Source organism: Ceratosolen solmsi, unplaced genomic scaffold (assembly GCF_000503995.2).
Source record: "Ceratosolen solmsi marchali unplaced genomic scaffold, CerSol_1.0 scaffold108, whole genome shotgun sequence".
Lineage (NCBI taxonomy): Eukaryota > Metazoa > Arthropoda > Insecta > Hymenoptera > Agaonidae > Ceratosolen > Ceratosolen solmsi.
Window position 1 is genome coordinate 131156 of NW_011948461.1, and position 12918 is coordinate 144073.

At 35.3% G+C, this 12918-nt stretch overlaps 1 protein-coding gene across 1 annotated transcript in view; it reads left to right on the plus strand.

The window, feature by feature from the left end:
• Setd3 (SET domain containing 3) overlaps nucleotides 1–8559 on the plus strand; it is a gene marked incomplete at its 5' end in the record, with an annotated part of 27165 nt that extends 18606 nt beyond the window's left edge. The window contains 5 exons of the mRNA XM_011505521.1: nucleotides 5088–5411; nucleotides 5538–5614; nucleotides 8014–8071; nucleotides 8171–8259; nucleotides 8331–8559. Of these exons, the coding sequence (XP_011503823.1) occupies nucleotides 5088–5411; nucleotides 5538–5614; nucleotides 8014–8071; nucleotides 8171–8259; nucleotides 8331–8559 (777 nt within the window). The remainder of the gene's footprint in view (nucleotides 1–5087; nucleotides 5412–5537; nucleotides 5615–8013; nucleotides 8072–8170; nucleotides 8260–8330) is intronic.
• Between the last annotated feature and the right edge of the window lie 4359 nt (nucleotides 8560–12918).

Here is a 12918-nt window from a genome sequence, read left to right on the forward strand (position 1 = left end):
TGTGAATTTTACGATATCGCTTGCCAGATGTTTTATGACACTAGTACAAATAATTGTGAGCAAAAGGGTTTGAATTCTAGTGTGAATTTTACGATATCGCTTGCCAGATGTTTTATGACACTAGTACAAATAATTGTGAGCAAAAGGGTTTGAATTCTAGTGTGAATTTTACGATATCGCTTGCCAGATGTTTTATGACACTAGTACAAATAATTGTGAGCAAAAGGGTTTGAATTCTAGTGTGAATTTTACGATATCGCTTGCCAGATGTTTTATGACACTAGTACAAATAATTGTGAGCAAAAGGGTTTGAATTCTAGTGTGAATTTTACGATATCGCTTGCCAGATGTTTTATGACACTAGTACAAATAATTGTGAGCAAAAGGGTTTGAATTCTAGTGTGAATTTTACGATATCGCTTGCCAGATGTTTTATGACACTAGTACAAATAATTGTGAGCAAAAGGGTTTGAATTCTAGTGTGAATTTTACGATATCGCTTGCCAGATGTTTTATGACACTAGTACAAATAATTGTGAGCAAAAGGGTTTGAATTCTAGTGTGAATTTTACGATATCGCTTGCCAGATGTTTTATTGCATTTTACTTTCTCGCATTCTCAAACAACTCCTTATCAATATTTTTATTTGAATGATTATTTGTATTTTTTTTCTTTTTAGTTTTAATCGTAGCAGACGTCTTAACAATATTGAATTTTTTTATAATTATTGAAAATTTCATTTTTTTTTACATTTATTTTATAGCAACATAATATTACAGATTACCTGTTCAGGGTTGGAGGACCTCATAAGAAATTTAATTTTCCTAAATTTGTAAATTATTGCTCGCAAGATCGTAAACATTGACTCCGAAATTTCTCGATAAAATTGAAGCCTTTGCTTGCGAACGTCCTGTAATGTTTATTTAGTTTTCGCATAGCAACGTCGTTTGACTTCTACAAAATTTGTAGAGCCTTGTTTTTCTACTGTTCTCGAACGTTCTAGAGCTTTGACTCTGCCGTCATGCAAGACTTTCGGCATGGCAACACCTATGCATTGTTGCCAGCTAAGTAATCTTCCGTGCGCATATTTAAAGGATGCATGCGACAAGCTCGCTTTCTTAATGAAGACGCCATGGCACGGATCGCGGTCTGCCTTAGCAGGACAGCCATGGAATAATCAATATATCTCAACAGAGTCGCCACGGACCGAATAAGCCTTCAGTTTCATGCGCGTATTCAACAGGCTTGTAGGCTCACTGTAAATTTCTCAATCAATCAGTTATCAATTATTACTCTAGACAGGAACTAAACTCCGCCTTACACCAGTCAGTCAGTTTTACAATATATACGCACATAATTCTGTCAGACTTTACAACAATAAGCTAGTAAGTCAACAGTGAAGTCACAATTATTTATAACCATTTAAGAGCTGATTGTATTACAAGAGTGAATTACATTACATGAAGCGTACCACCAACGCACTCATCACAGAATTAGCTAAGACAATGAATTTTTGTGAATTTAATTGAAGGAGAAACCAAATATTGAAAGCACGTACACGCTAGTCTCGTACGGCACTGATGGTGCAAATACACCAGCCGCGATTGGTACTATACGATTGCAAGGCTCTTGCGAACGGGTGTACGAAGGGATACCAGTTACAAGGGCAGTTAGTTGAGTGAATCAAGAAGAGTCGTCTTAACTACTGTCTTCCCACTCGGATATACGGACAAGGTGCTGTGCTTTCGTCATACACCTCCTGTAAGACGAACCTTTCCCTTGATACTCCGGACAAGGCTCTGTCCTTTCGCCTCGTGCAAGACGAACTTTCCCCTTCATACTCAAGATGAGGCTCTGTTCTCTAGCCATACGCCTCCTGCAAGACTAGTCTTCCCATTCACACTCCGGACGAGGCGATACGCTTTCGCCATGCGCCTCCTGAAAGACTAGTCTTCCCAATCATGATCTCCGGACAAAACATTGCGTTTTCTGCATGCAATTCTGCAACTACCTATTGCAAAGGATCCACTGAGTGCCCGTTTAATTCCATGCAATTACCAACAAGGAACGGTAGGGTCTGAACGATTCTCACTACCAACGGTCAATCACATTTGCATGTTTATAATTCAAAACGAAATAAATTTCACGAAAACCAATTGTGTTAATTATTTAATTGAAGCATTACCCTCTCACTCATTCACACTTTGCTACTAATGAAATAGTGGGTATCGTCTAATCCAATCATCTTGGTCTGTTGACCTCCAGGTGTCTTGAATTCCAAACATTCGAATTATCAATTCTATGCCTATTATAATTCAAAATTTCAAAGATTAATTAAAATTCCATCTGTAATCTTATAGTTATATATTTGTACAAAATACAACTCGTCGTTCCGACTTGTTTTATCAAGGCCGGTTCGACGGGTACAATTTGATGCCGTTGACAACTCAAAGACCACGGGTGTTGTGTGGTAGCAATGAAAGGTCATAAGTATAATTATAATAATACAATATAAATGTGACTGAAGTATTTACTTTTTATTCTGTTATTTATTGTTGACAAGGTTGACTATTATTATTATTAATTATAGATCAACTCTTGGGTTGAATTAATGTGTTGCGGAGGCAAACGCACAGTAATCTATGCAGCTTGATTATTGAGTACGAATGTCGAATGGCGCGAAGTTTCGTTCGTCGGCACTAGCGCTGTTTGAATGAGCACGTGTGTGGTTGAGGTTATGAATGCAGCGTAATGAGTAAATGTTACTGCAGAGTGGCACGAACTTGATTCCTAAACACTCGCACTATTTGGTGTTTAATTTCATAAGCGTCCGAGCTTGAACTAAGATGAAGATTGCCAATAGGGACGCCCCTTTTTCGGGCACGAACTTGACGACGCGTACTGGAATCTTTTCCGCACTGTCGTTCTAGGAGGAGCTTCTTCGCCCTTAGGTGCTTGTCGATGTAATACTCTGAATCTCAAATATATGTAATTATTGTAGTAATAATACTACTTACGAAAACTAAACGTTGAACTACGTTAATGGACATACGATGTATGTTGTCGTTCCTCCAGACCTTGTAACTACTGTTCCAATAACAGTGTTAATGGACTTTCACTAAACTTAACCGTGTATGAAATATCTCAAAGGTATACTATATTGAGGGAGTACTACTAAAAGTGAAATATCAAGAGTATACTACTAAGAAAGAAATATCAAAAATACATTTGCTGACCATTAATTTGACTTGAACCCCTTCCCTTGTTTTTCGTACAATCAGAGACTCCTCCCTTATAGTGCGAGGGCAGCGCCTATTGTGGCTTCGGAGTTAATAAAGGGCCTAGTCGTCTCTTGGTTTTCATGACAAGAAGACCTTTCGTTGCTGCTGCCGCATGCGACAGCATGTTGACAGCGGGAAGGGGGGCATCACTGACGCATCTGGTGACAGCGGGAAGGGGAAGGAAGGTCCGCTTGCAGTAATGCTTGAAGTAGTTACCGAGCGGAACGAAAATGCAGATGTCTAACTATGGGTTTTTCCCGTGTTTATTGTATTGTGTTTTTCCAGATGTTTTATGACACTAGTACTTGATAATTTCGAGCATGAAAGTTTTGAAATCTAAATACAAATTTTACGATGTTACTTGCCAGATGTTTTATTGCATTGACAAAAAAAGGAAAAGGTCTCGCATTCTCGAACAATATTAATGTGTTTAATATTCTTCAATTGTGAATATTTTATTTGTAGTAAATAGTTCATAAATGCCTATTTGTGTTGTGATTATATGAAAGATTTCTGTGTAAATAATGAAAGAAAAAATTGAGTTGGAAAAATTACGTGTTTGGAACGCTTCCCATTTACGAAAATTTGTAATTGCGGCTTAATGCACTTTGAAAAGTGTGAAATTCAGAATATTCTCGACTTTAACTTTTATTTCATATGTATCAAAATACATTTATAGCATCTAACTATAATATTATATCTATTAAAAACAATTTTTCCTTCTATTTATAGTTTTGTATTTGATAATTATAATCATTATTCAACTTTTTTTTGTTTTTTTATAAATGTCTACAAATCTTTGTACAGTCATTGAAATATATTTGAATAGTGTAATCAGATATCATATAAAACATTGATGATATAACGTATACGCGAAATTAATGCAGTTCAAGAAATGTATAATTGGTAGCTATAGATGTACAATTAAATTATAGATAGTTATAGTTTCAATTATAATAAGAAAATATACTTGAAAATAAAAAAAATTGATTTTTCTTTTGATTCTATAAAAAAGTAGCTGCAACATTGTAAATGTTATAAAATTTCGAGCATTCAATATGATACTCTTTTGCATAGAATTAAAAAATAAGAAAATTTCTTTTAAATGTTTAATTTTTCTTCCTTTATATTTTTAGGTAATTTTTACTAATTAAAAATCAAATATATCATACACATTACATTTGTTGCGTATTAATGCAAATGGGTATTGTGGATTTATATATTGAATATATATATATATATATATATATATATCCTGATAAATATATATATGATATATATTCATATCATCATCACAATATATAAATGAATATATACCCTCATTGTGATAATTTTACATGCTTGTTATTTAGTAGCCAAACACAATATTAATTATTCTTTTCTATACATTTTTTTTTTAATATTATCGATTTTATTCAATTATTTGTTGAATTTTTATTTATTATAAACCATTTTTAAGAAATAGAAGCCTTATATTACAGATACATAATCTTTTATTTTATTTATGGTAAATAGTACAATTTATAATTTTTACCTTCCTTATTATATTATCACTGTATCTACCTATATTCGATCAAACATAAATCTTGATAAATATCATCAAGTATTTAATTAATTGTTTCAAAATTTAGTTAATTAATATTTAAATAATACAAAAAAAATTTATGATTATTTAATTATTTATTTTAATATATTTAAAAGAAAAGAAGAATTTGAATAAATGAGGAAACTTTTATTTCAATTGCATCTAAATTAATAAATTAATATAATAGTGCACTAATTTTTATATTTGGTATTCATTCATAGGATAGTTTTAAACTTCGTCTTAGTATAAGTAAAGTGGATGCTTTACAAAAAGAGCGAAAATCTCTACTTTTAAAAGTAGGTTTATCATCAGTTAATGAATATTTAATAAAACCCGAATCAGAGCCAATTTCTTCACAATTACTCGGCTTTCTTCGTATACTCAATATGAATAAAAAACAACTTGATTACTGGATAAAATCTAGTGAAACGTCGGATCTTATGAACCCAAAAAGTGTATATTTTGAAGCTCTAGATAAAAATGTTTTAAAATATATTGTAACGAGACTCAAACTTTTATTATCAAAGTATCCGTCATCAGAGCAGGTATTTTTATTTCATAATATTTCATAATAAACTCAATATAAGACATAATCAATAATATTTTACATGATATGATTAAAAAATTCAATGTAAATGCAAAATAAAATTAATCTATTAATAATGTTCCAGAATGATGTTAAATTAATTGAGAACACTTCGCAAAATTGGAGTAAACTTGTATTACGAATGAGATTATGCGAAAGAAAGTTACTGAGTAATATAATAGAAATTTTAGATAATAAAATGAATTAGATATTGTTTAACATATGTATTAGATAAATAGGTATATTTATCCAAATTTATACATGTATATGTATTTTTAATTTTGCTGAACAAGATATTCTAATAAAATATTATATACACAAACACAACATGTTAAAGGTATTATATATTTATATAATCATTTTTCATTTGAATCGACTTCCGAAATTAATAATAAGCATACATTTCACAAATGTTGTATTTTTTAAAATATACATTCGTTTGATATCAATCGAATTCATTATTTTGAAATTTAATCTTAAAATTCTGTATTCCGTTCTAATTTATCCTTTTATGTTTATCTGGATAGCTGGTATATTATTATCTTATAATTTATTTTTTGTAGTTTTAATAAATATCATAAAGATAATTATAAAAGAAGGCAATATAAAAAAAAAGCTAGCAAGATTTGCACTTAGTTTTAAAGCTTATCACAAATATGAAAAGTACTCTAATATCTAAAATAATTCTTAACTTGACTTATTATTTATTTTCTGTAATTTTTTATTCATTTCAACACAGATTGCTATAAGTTCTTATTAGTAAAATATTGTTTTCTTTTTTATTTTTTTAAAACAATTTAATACTTTAAGCACATTTAATAGATAACACTTGTTCGAGATTGACGCAGTTTCCACAAATTTAAGAAAAAGTGGGTTATACGCGCTGTGCGGCATACGGCACGCGCACTCGGACGTATGTTTATAAACAAAACTTGGCACGTCCGAACAAGTTTTACGACATAAAATCTAATAAATTATAAGATCATACAAAGGTATTACGCTCTATTTTTCTTTAACGAATTCTCGAAGGTTCTAGATTTTTCTTTCTACGCCTCGTGTAAGAATTAGTGCTATAACGACGATGCTTTGTTGCCAACTAAGTGGCATATAGCATATAAAGCAAACACGCGACGCACCTCGCTCTCTCGTTGAAAATCTCTCTTGCTGACCGGCTCTCTTGCCGAACCATCCCCGCTCAACTGCGCTTGCAGCTAACACCTTGCCGTGACCCGACCGCAGTGAACCGACCACAGTGAACCCTCTACCAGTAGAAGCCATGGTACACAGGTCTCGATCTGCACTCAGCAGGACCGCCATAGAACGGTCGGTATTTTCAGCAGAGCTGCCAGGGAATGATCAAGCCTTCGGTTCGTGCGCGTATTCAAAAGGCTCATACGCTCATTATAATCTTACTTCGCGCCCACTTAAATGTAATTGCCTCTCAGTGTTTTAGTATACTGTGAAGATGACACGTGGCCATATACGTGGTCGGCATTCTGGTTAATAATACACGTGTGCATCAATAAAAGGAAATCGGCAGATTTGGAAGTGAGTTACAGTGTAGCCAGTTGATATAGTAATTAAAGGAAACATTAGCCTCGCAATAAAACAACACACCTTGTCATCATTTTACAAGGTACATTTTTTATATTAATAAATAAGCTAGTCACACCTCGCACAAGAATAATCGGGCAATTTCACATTCTCTCGGTCGAACCAACGCTTCGACCTCGTACAGGCCCTCAACAGCCGACACAAGTGTCGGTATGCGTTAAACACGTTGTCAAGGAAGGACAACAATAGATCGACTAATCCGCCATAAATACATATCATTAAATCCTTCAAGAGCTCGAAAGCTGATCATTAATGATTCTTACCTGTGACTAGACTCCTTCCTACCCCCATAAATAATTAATGACACAATTGATTACTCACTAAATTCCATTAAACATTTTACACCATATCAAGTATAGTTATTCCAAATATCAAACATACTTGATTCAAACACCTCATGAGCATGATTGACTACACCTGCTGATATTTACAACATCAGCCTAACTTCAACTTCAAGATACAGTCATATCCATAGAATCTACGATAATCAAGACTACAAGAACACACCCTCATTACTACAATAGAATAATCCTTTCTCAACAACACTGCAGTATTACTATTATAATTATTAACAAATAATAAACATTTTTTTACTAAAATACATAATATTTTTCAGCCCTTTCACTTATTATTGCCTTCCTGACGAGAGACTAATCCACTGAACTATTGAATTGGTAGTTCGAGCCATAAACTAAACCTTTAAAATCGAACAACACTATAATAAATTTTCATTTCTCTGTAATGCTGAGTTTACAGCAGTCTATACTTACAGTATTAACTAATTATATCAAATGATAAGATATGCTTCTCATCTTCATTACCGGTAATTTTTGGAATAGTTTTATTATGCATTTTTATTTTAAAGTATTTTCTATTTTAATTTTAATATTAAATCATGCCATTGATTGCTTTAAAATTATAATTTGTATACTTGTTTGGAATTCCAGCCATCAGAATGGTTCGAAGACCAAGGTAGTTGGATTAGACCGTACCACCGGTTTAATGGTAATGGGGGGGGGGGGGGAGTGACATGTTAGTGCATCAATTCAGTGTAAACACAATTGGTTTCAGTGACTTTTATTTAAGGTTATGTTACATTGGTAGTTGTTGTTACCGATCGTTATGAGAATTGTTGAGATCGTCGTGAATTTAACAGTTGGCAATAACTGTAAAACATCGTCCCGGTGTGCAAGGTGAGAATGGTCTTTGCATACTGTAGGCAGTTTATTGTACTGGCGAAACATAACTGTAATTACCGAAGAAGTCGCCAGAGACGTGTGGCCATGGGCGCTCTCATTGGCGATATGAATTGTGAGGACTATCTAGTCAATGTCGGTGGCCTCTTTAGCGGTCTGATAACAATCAAGTTGCAAAGTCCTGACCGAGGATGTCGGCACTGTGTCACAATAATAACGGCATCACCGGAATTCCCAGACAGTATCGGCAGCTTCTTCTACGGTCTGATAATAATCAGGTTACAGAAACCCGGCTGATACTGCCGATGCTGCGCCGAGGTGACGATAGTCTATCCCGAGTTACCAGACCGATAATGTTGGCGATATGTTGTAATAACAATCAAGTTGCGAAGGCCTGACTGATATTGTCGGAGCTGAGTCGCAATAATATATGATACAAATAGATTGCTGTAGATGTCAGTCTATGTCGTCGTCCTGAATGCGGACTGACTATAGTCAAGTTGTGGAGGGTGCACCGATAGCTGCCCAGCAATAGATAATAAATAATGTAAACAAATAAGTATACCTTGCACGGATTTCCGTAGACAGACGTGTACAACTTTTAACTGTTATGACTTGCACTAATTTCACTTTGACTTACTCAACAAGACTGATTTTCTTCGTCGTCCGTTCTTCCTTATATATGATTGCGTACATTAAGAGTTTGTAATTCTTGAAAATCCTGTCAAATTCTCGGAAAGCATGCTTTAGTAGATTCTTGAATTTTCCATTATGGTTATGCGGATACAGCATAAGGCTTAAATTTCATCGACAATTTTCATAACGAATACTTCAAATATTACGTATTAATAATAAATAAAAATGTAATGAAATCACATTAAATAAAGCATTAAATTTATATTTCTGGGTAGTTCAATCCTGAGCAATACTGTTTTCGAAGAGTATTGTTTATTTTTTAATATAAATTTATGCGATAGTCTAGTTTATTTAACTTTTTTAAATGTTATTCCTTCTTCTACAGTTGTAATTTATTGGTTCACAAAACATAGAATTAAAATATTACAAGAGGTTTATATTCATTTTATGATGTTTAAACATATTTCACAATAATTTATTCTAATTTACAGTTGTAAAAGTTCAAACTTTTTACGATTTTCAGCGTTATGATACCACTATTGGAAATATTTTTATTATTTCAATATACTACTGAATATTATTATTCAATATATGCATACTACTGAAATTTAAACTGAATAATGAAATTGAGCACAGATATGGCAGACAGACAGAGCATGATATGGCTGAAGTATATGCTCTTTATTCTGTTATTTATTAATGACAAGTTTGACTAGTATTACTATTATTACTTATAGAACTAAATTCTTGGATTGAATTAATATGTTGCGGAGGCAAACGTACAGTAATCTATGCAGCTTGATTGTTGAATATAAATGTCGAATGGCGCGAAGTTTCGTTCGTCGACACTAGCGCTGTTTGAATGAGCACGTGTGTGGTTAAGATTATGAATGCAGCGTTATGACTGAATGTTACCGCAGAATGGCGCGAAACTTGATTTGTCGACACTGGCGCTGTGTGTTGCTTAATTTCATAAGCTTCCGAACTTGAACTAAGGTGAGGGTTGCTGAAAGGGACACCCCTTTTGCGGGCGCGAACTTGACGCTGCGTACTGGAATTTATTCCGTACTGTCGTTTTAAGAGGAGCTTCATCGTCCTTAGTGCTTGTCGATGTAATACTCTGAATCTCAATATATATGTAATTATTGTAGTAAAAATACTACTTACGAAGACTAATCGTTGACTCGTCTTCGGACTCTGATAGGCGGATTGTCGTCGCTCCCTTGGAACATGTAACGACAGTTTCTTGAACGGCGTTAGTGGACATACGGGCTTATGTCGTCGTTCTTCCAGGGCTTGTAACTACTGTTCCAGTACCAGTGTTAATGGACAATCCGAAGTAGTGTAAGTCGTTTCCCGCAATAGAGTTAAATCGACTTTCACTAAATTTAACTGAGTATGAAATGTCTCAAGGGTTTAATATATTGAGAGAGTATTACTAAACGAGAGATATCAAAAAAAGAGAGAAAACAATTAAATATCACGAGTGATAAGTAGAGTTAAGTAATGAAAGTAAATGAGTATTGAAAATTGCGCCCCTTAAATACATTTTGCTGACTATGAATTTGACGTGAACCCCTTCCCTTATTTTCTGTCCAATCAGAGACTCCTCCCTTATAGTGCGAAGTCAGCGCCGCTTTTGGCTTCGGAGTTAATTAAGGGCCTAGTCGTCTCTGGGTCTTCATGATGAGCAGATCTCTCGTTGCTGCTGCTGCATGCGACAGCATCTGGTGACAGCATTGCAACTTGTAGACAGCGGGAAGGGAAAGGAAGGTCCGCATGCAGTAATGCTTGATGTAGTTACCGAGCGAAACGAAAGTGCAGATGTCTAAACTATAGGTTTTCCCGTGTTTATGGTATTGTATGTGGGCAGCAGAAAGGGGGGGGGGGCACCGCTGACACATCTGGTGACAGCATTACAACTTGTAGACAGTGGGAAGGGGAAGGAAGGTCTGCTTGCAGTAATGCTTGATGTAGTTACCGAGCGAAACGAAAGTGCAGATGTCTAAACTATAGGTTTTTCTGTATTTATGGTATTGTTTTTTCCAGATGTTTTATGACACTAGTGCTTGATAATTTTGAGCAAGCGAAGTTTTGAAATCCAAATACAAATTTTACGATGTTACGTTCCAGATGATTTATTGCACTGACAAAAAAAAGAAAATGTTCTTGCATTCTCGAACTGTTCGGGATTGAAGCAGTCTCATGAATTTCAAACAAAAGAAAGGTCATATACACAGTCCGGCGTACCGCATGTGCGCCTAGACTGACCGCGCGTGCAGCAAGGCTGACCACCACGTGTGCCTAGGCTGATCCGCACGCGCGAACCAAGGCGGGTACTCGAGAAAGATGTTTACAAACAAAACTCGGCAAGTCCGAGCAAGTTTACGATTTGAAATATTATTTACTGCCAGCACTCACAAAAAAGGGACGCCTTCGAAACTTCTAGAAGCTTCGTTTTCTCACGCCAAAGGAAAATTTCTGGAAGGGACGCGCATCGACACTGTTGCCGGCGCTGAAGACGCCGCATGCACATTTAAGCGCAACGCGCCATGAGGCGAAGCTCATTCGTAAATTCACTCCGCTCTCAATCAAGCGTAACTGCCGGTCAGTGCAAGTATACTGTAAAGACGCCGCGTGCCCACATTTTCGACAACATAAGCTCACTCGTAAAGTTCACTTCGCTCTCCATCAAGCGTAACTGCCGGTCAGTGCAAGTATACTGTAAAGACGCCGCGTGCCCACATTTTCGACAACATAAGCTCACTCGTAAAGTTCACTTCGCTCTCCATCAAGCGTAACTGCCGGTCAGTGCAAGTATACTGTAAAGACGCCGCGTGGCCACATTTTCGACAACATAAGCTCATTCGTACAATCACTTCGCTCTCAATCAAGCGTAACTGCCGGTCAGTGCAAGTATACTGTAAAGACGCCGCGTGGCCACATTTTCGACAACATAAGCTCATTCGTACAATCACTTCGCTCTCAATCAAGCGTAACTGCCGGTCAGTGCAAGTATACTGTAAAGACGCCGCGTGGCCACATTTTCGACAACATAAGCTCATTCGTACAATCACTTCGCTCTCAATCAAGCGTAACTGCCGGTCAGTGCAAGTATACTGTAAAGACGCCGCGTGGCCACATTTTCGACAACATAAGCTCATTCGTACAATCACTTCGCTCTCAATCAAGCGTAACTGCCGGTCAGTGCAAGTATACTGTAAAGACGCCGCGTGGCCACATTTTCGACAACATAAGCTCATTCGTAAAATCACTTCGCTCTCCATCAAGCGTAACTGCCGGTCAGTGCAAGTATACTGTAAAGACGCCGCGTGGCCACATTTTCGACAACATAAGCTCATTCGTAAAATCACTTCGCTCTCCATCAAGCGTAACTGCCGGTCAGTGCAAGTATACTGTAATTGACTGACGACATCAGCTGACATTGACAACATCAGCATAACCTAGCATAACCAAGACAGAAATATCCAAAGAAGCCTTTATGGCATAAAAATCACAAGAACACATCTTTTGAATAATCCAACAGAATTTCTACACAACAGTGCAATATTATAATAATTGTTTACACTCATTAACCTTATTTTTAAATAAATATATTATATTTTTCAGCCTTGTCCGTTATTGATTTCCTTTAAAATTATCCTGCCGAGAGACTAATCCACTGAACTATTGAATTGGCAGTTCGAGCCATAAGCTAACCCTTTAAATCCGAACACGAACACTTATAAATAAAGCATCAATTCTCCTTCTTAGTTGCCTTGAGTATTAGTATTTTTTGTGTTAATCTCGCTAGCAATTTTTTCTTTACGTAAAATTGCTATTTCTCTTTATCATTAATGACTGAATAAGCTTGATTTTTAATATTTTTATTAAATCTAATTTTCTTAATTTTAGACGTAATGTCGATGTTCTATTGTACTTTTATCAATGTAGTCTGAAATCTTATCCTAGCTATCATTTAATTGGCTTTCTGAATATAAAGCAGTCTTGAAATACTTC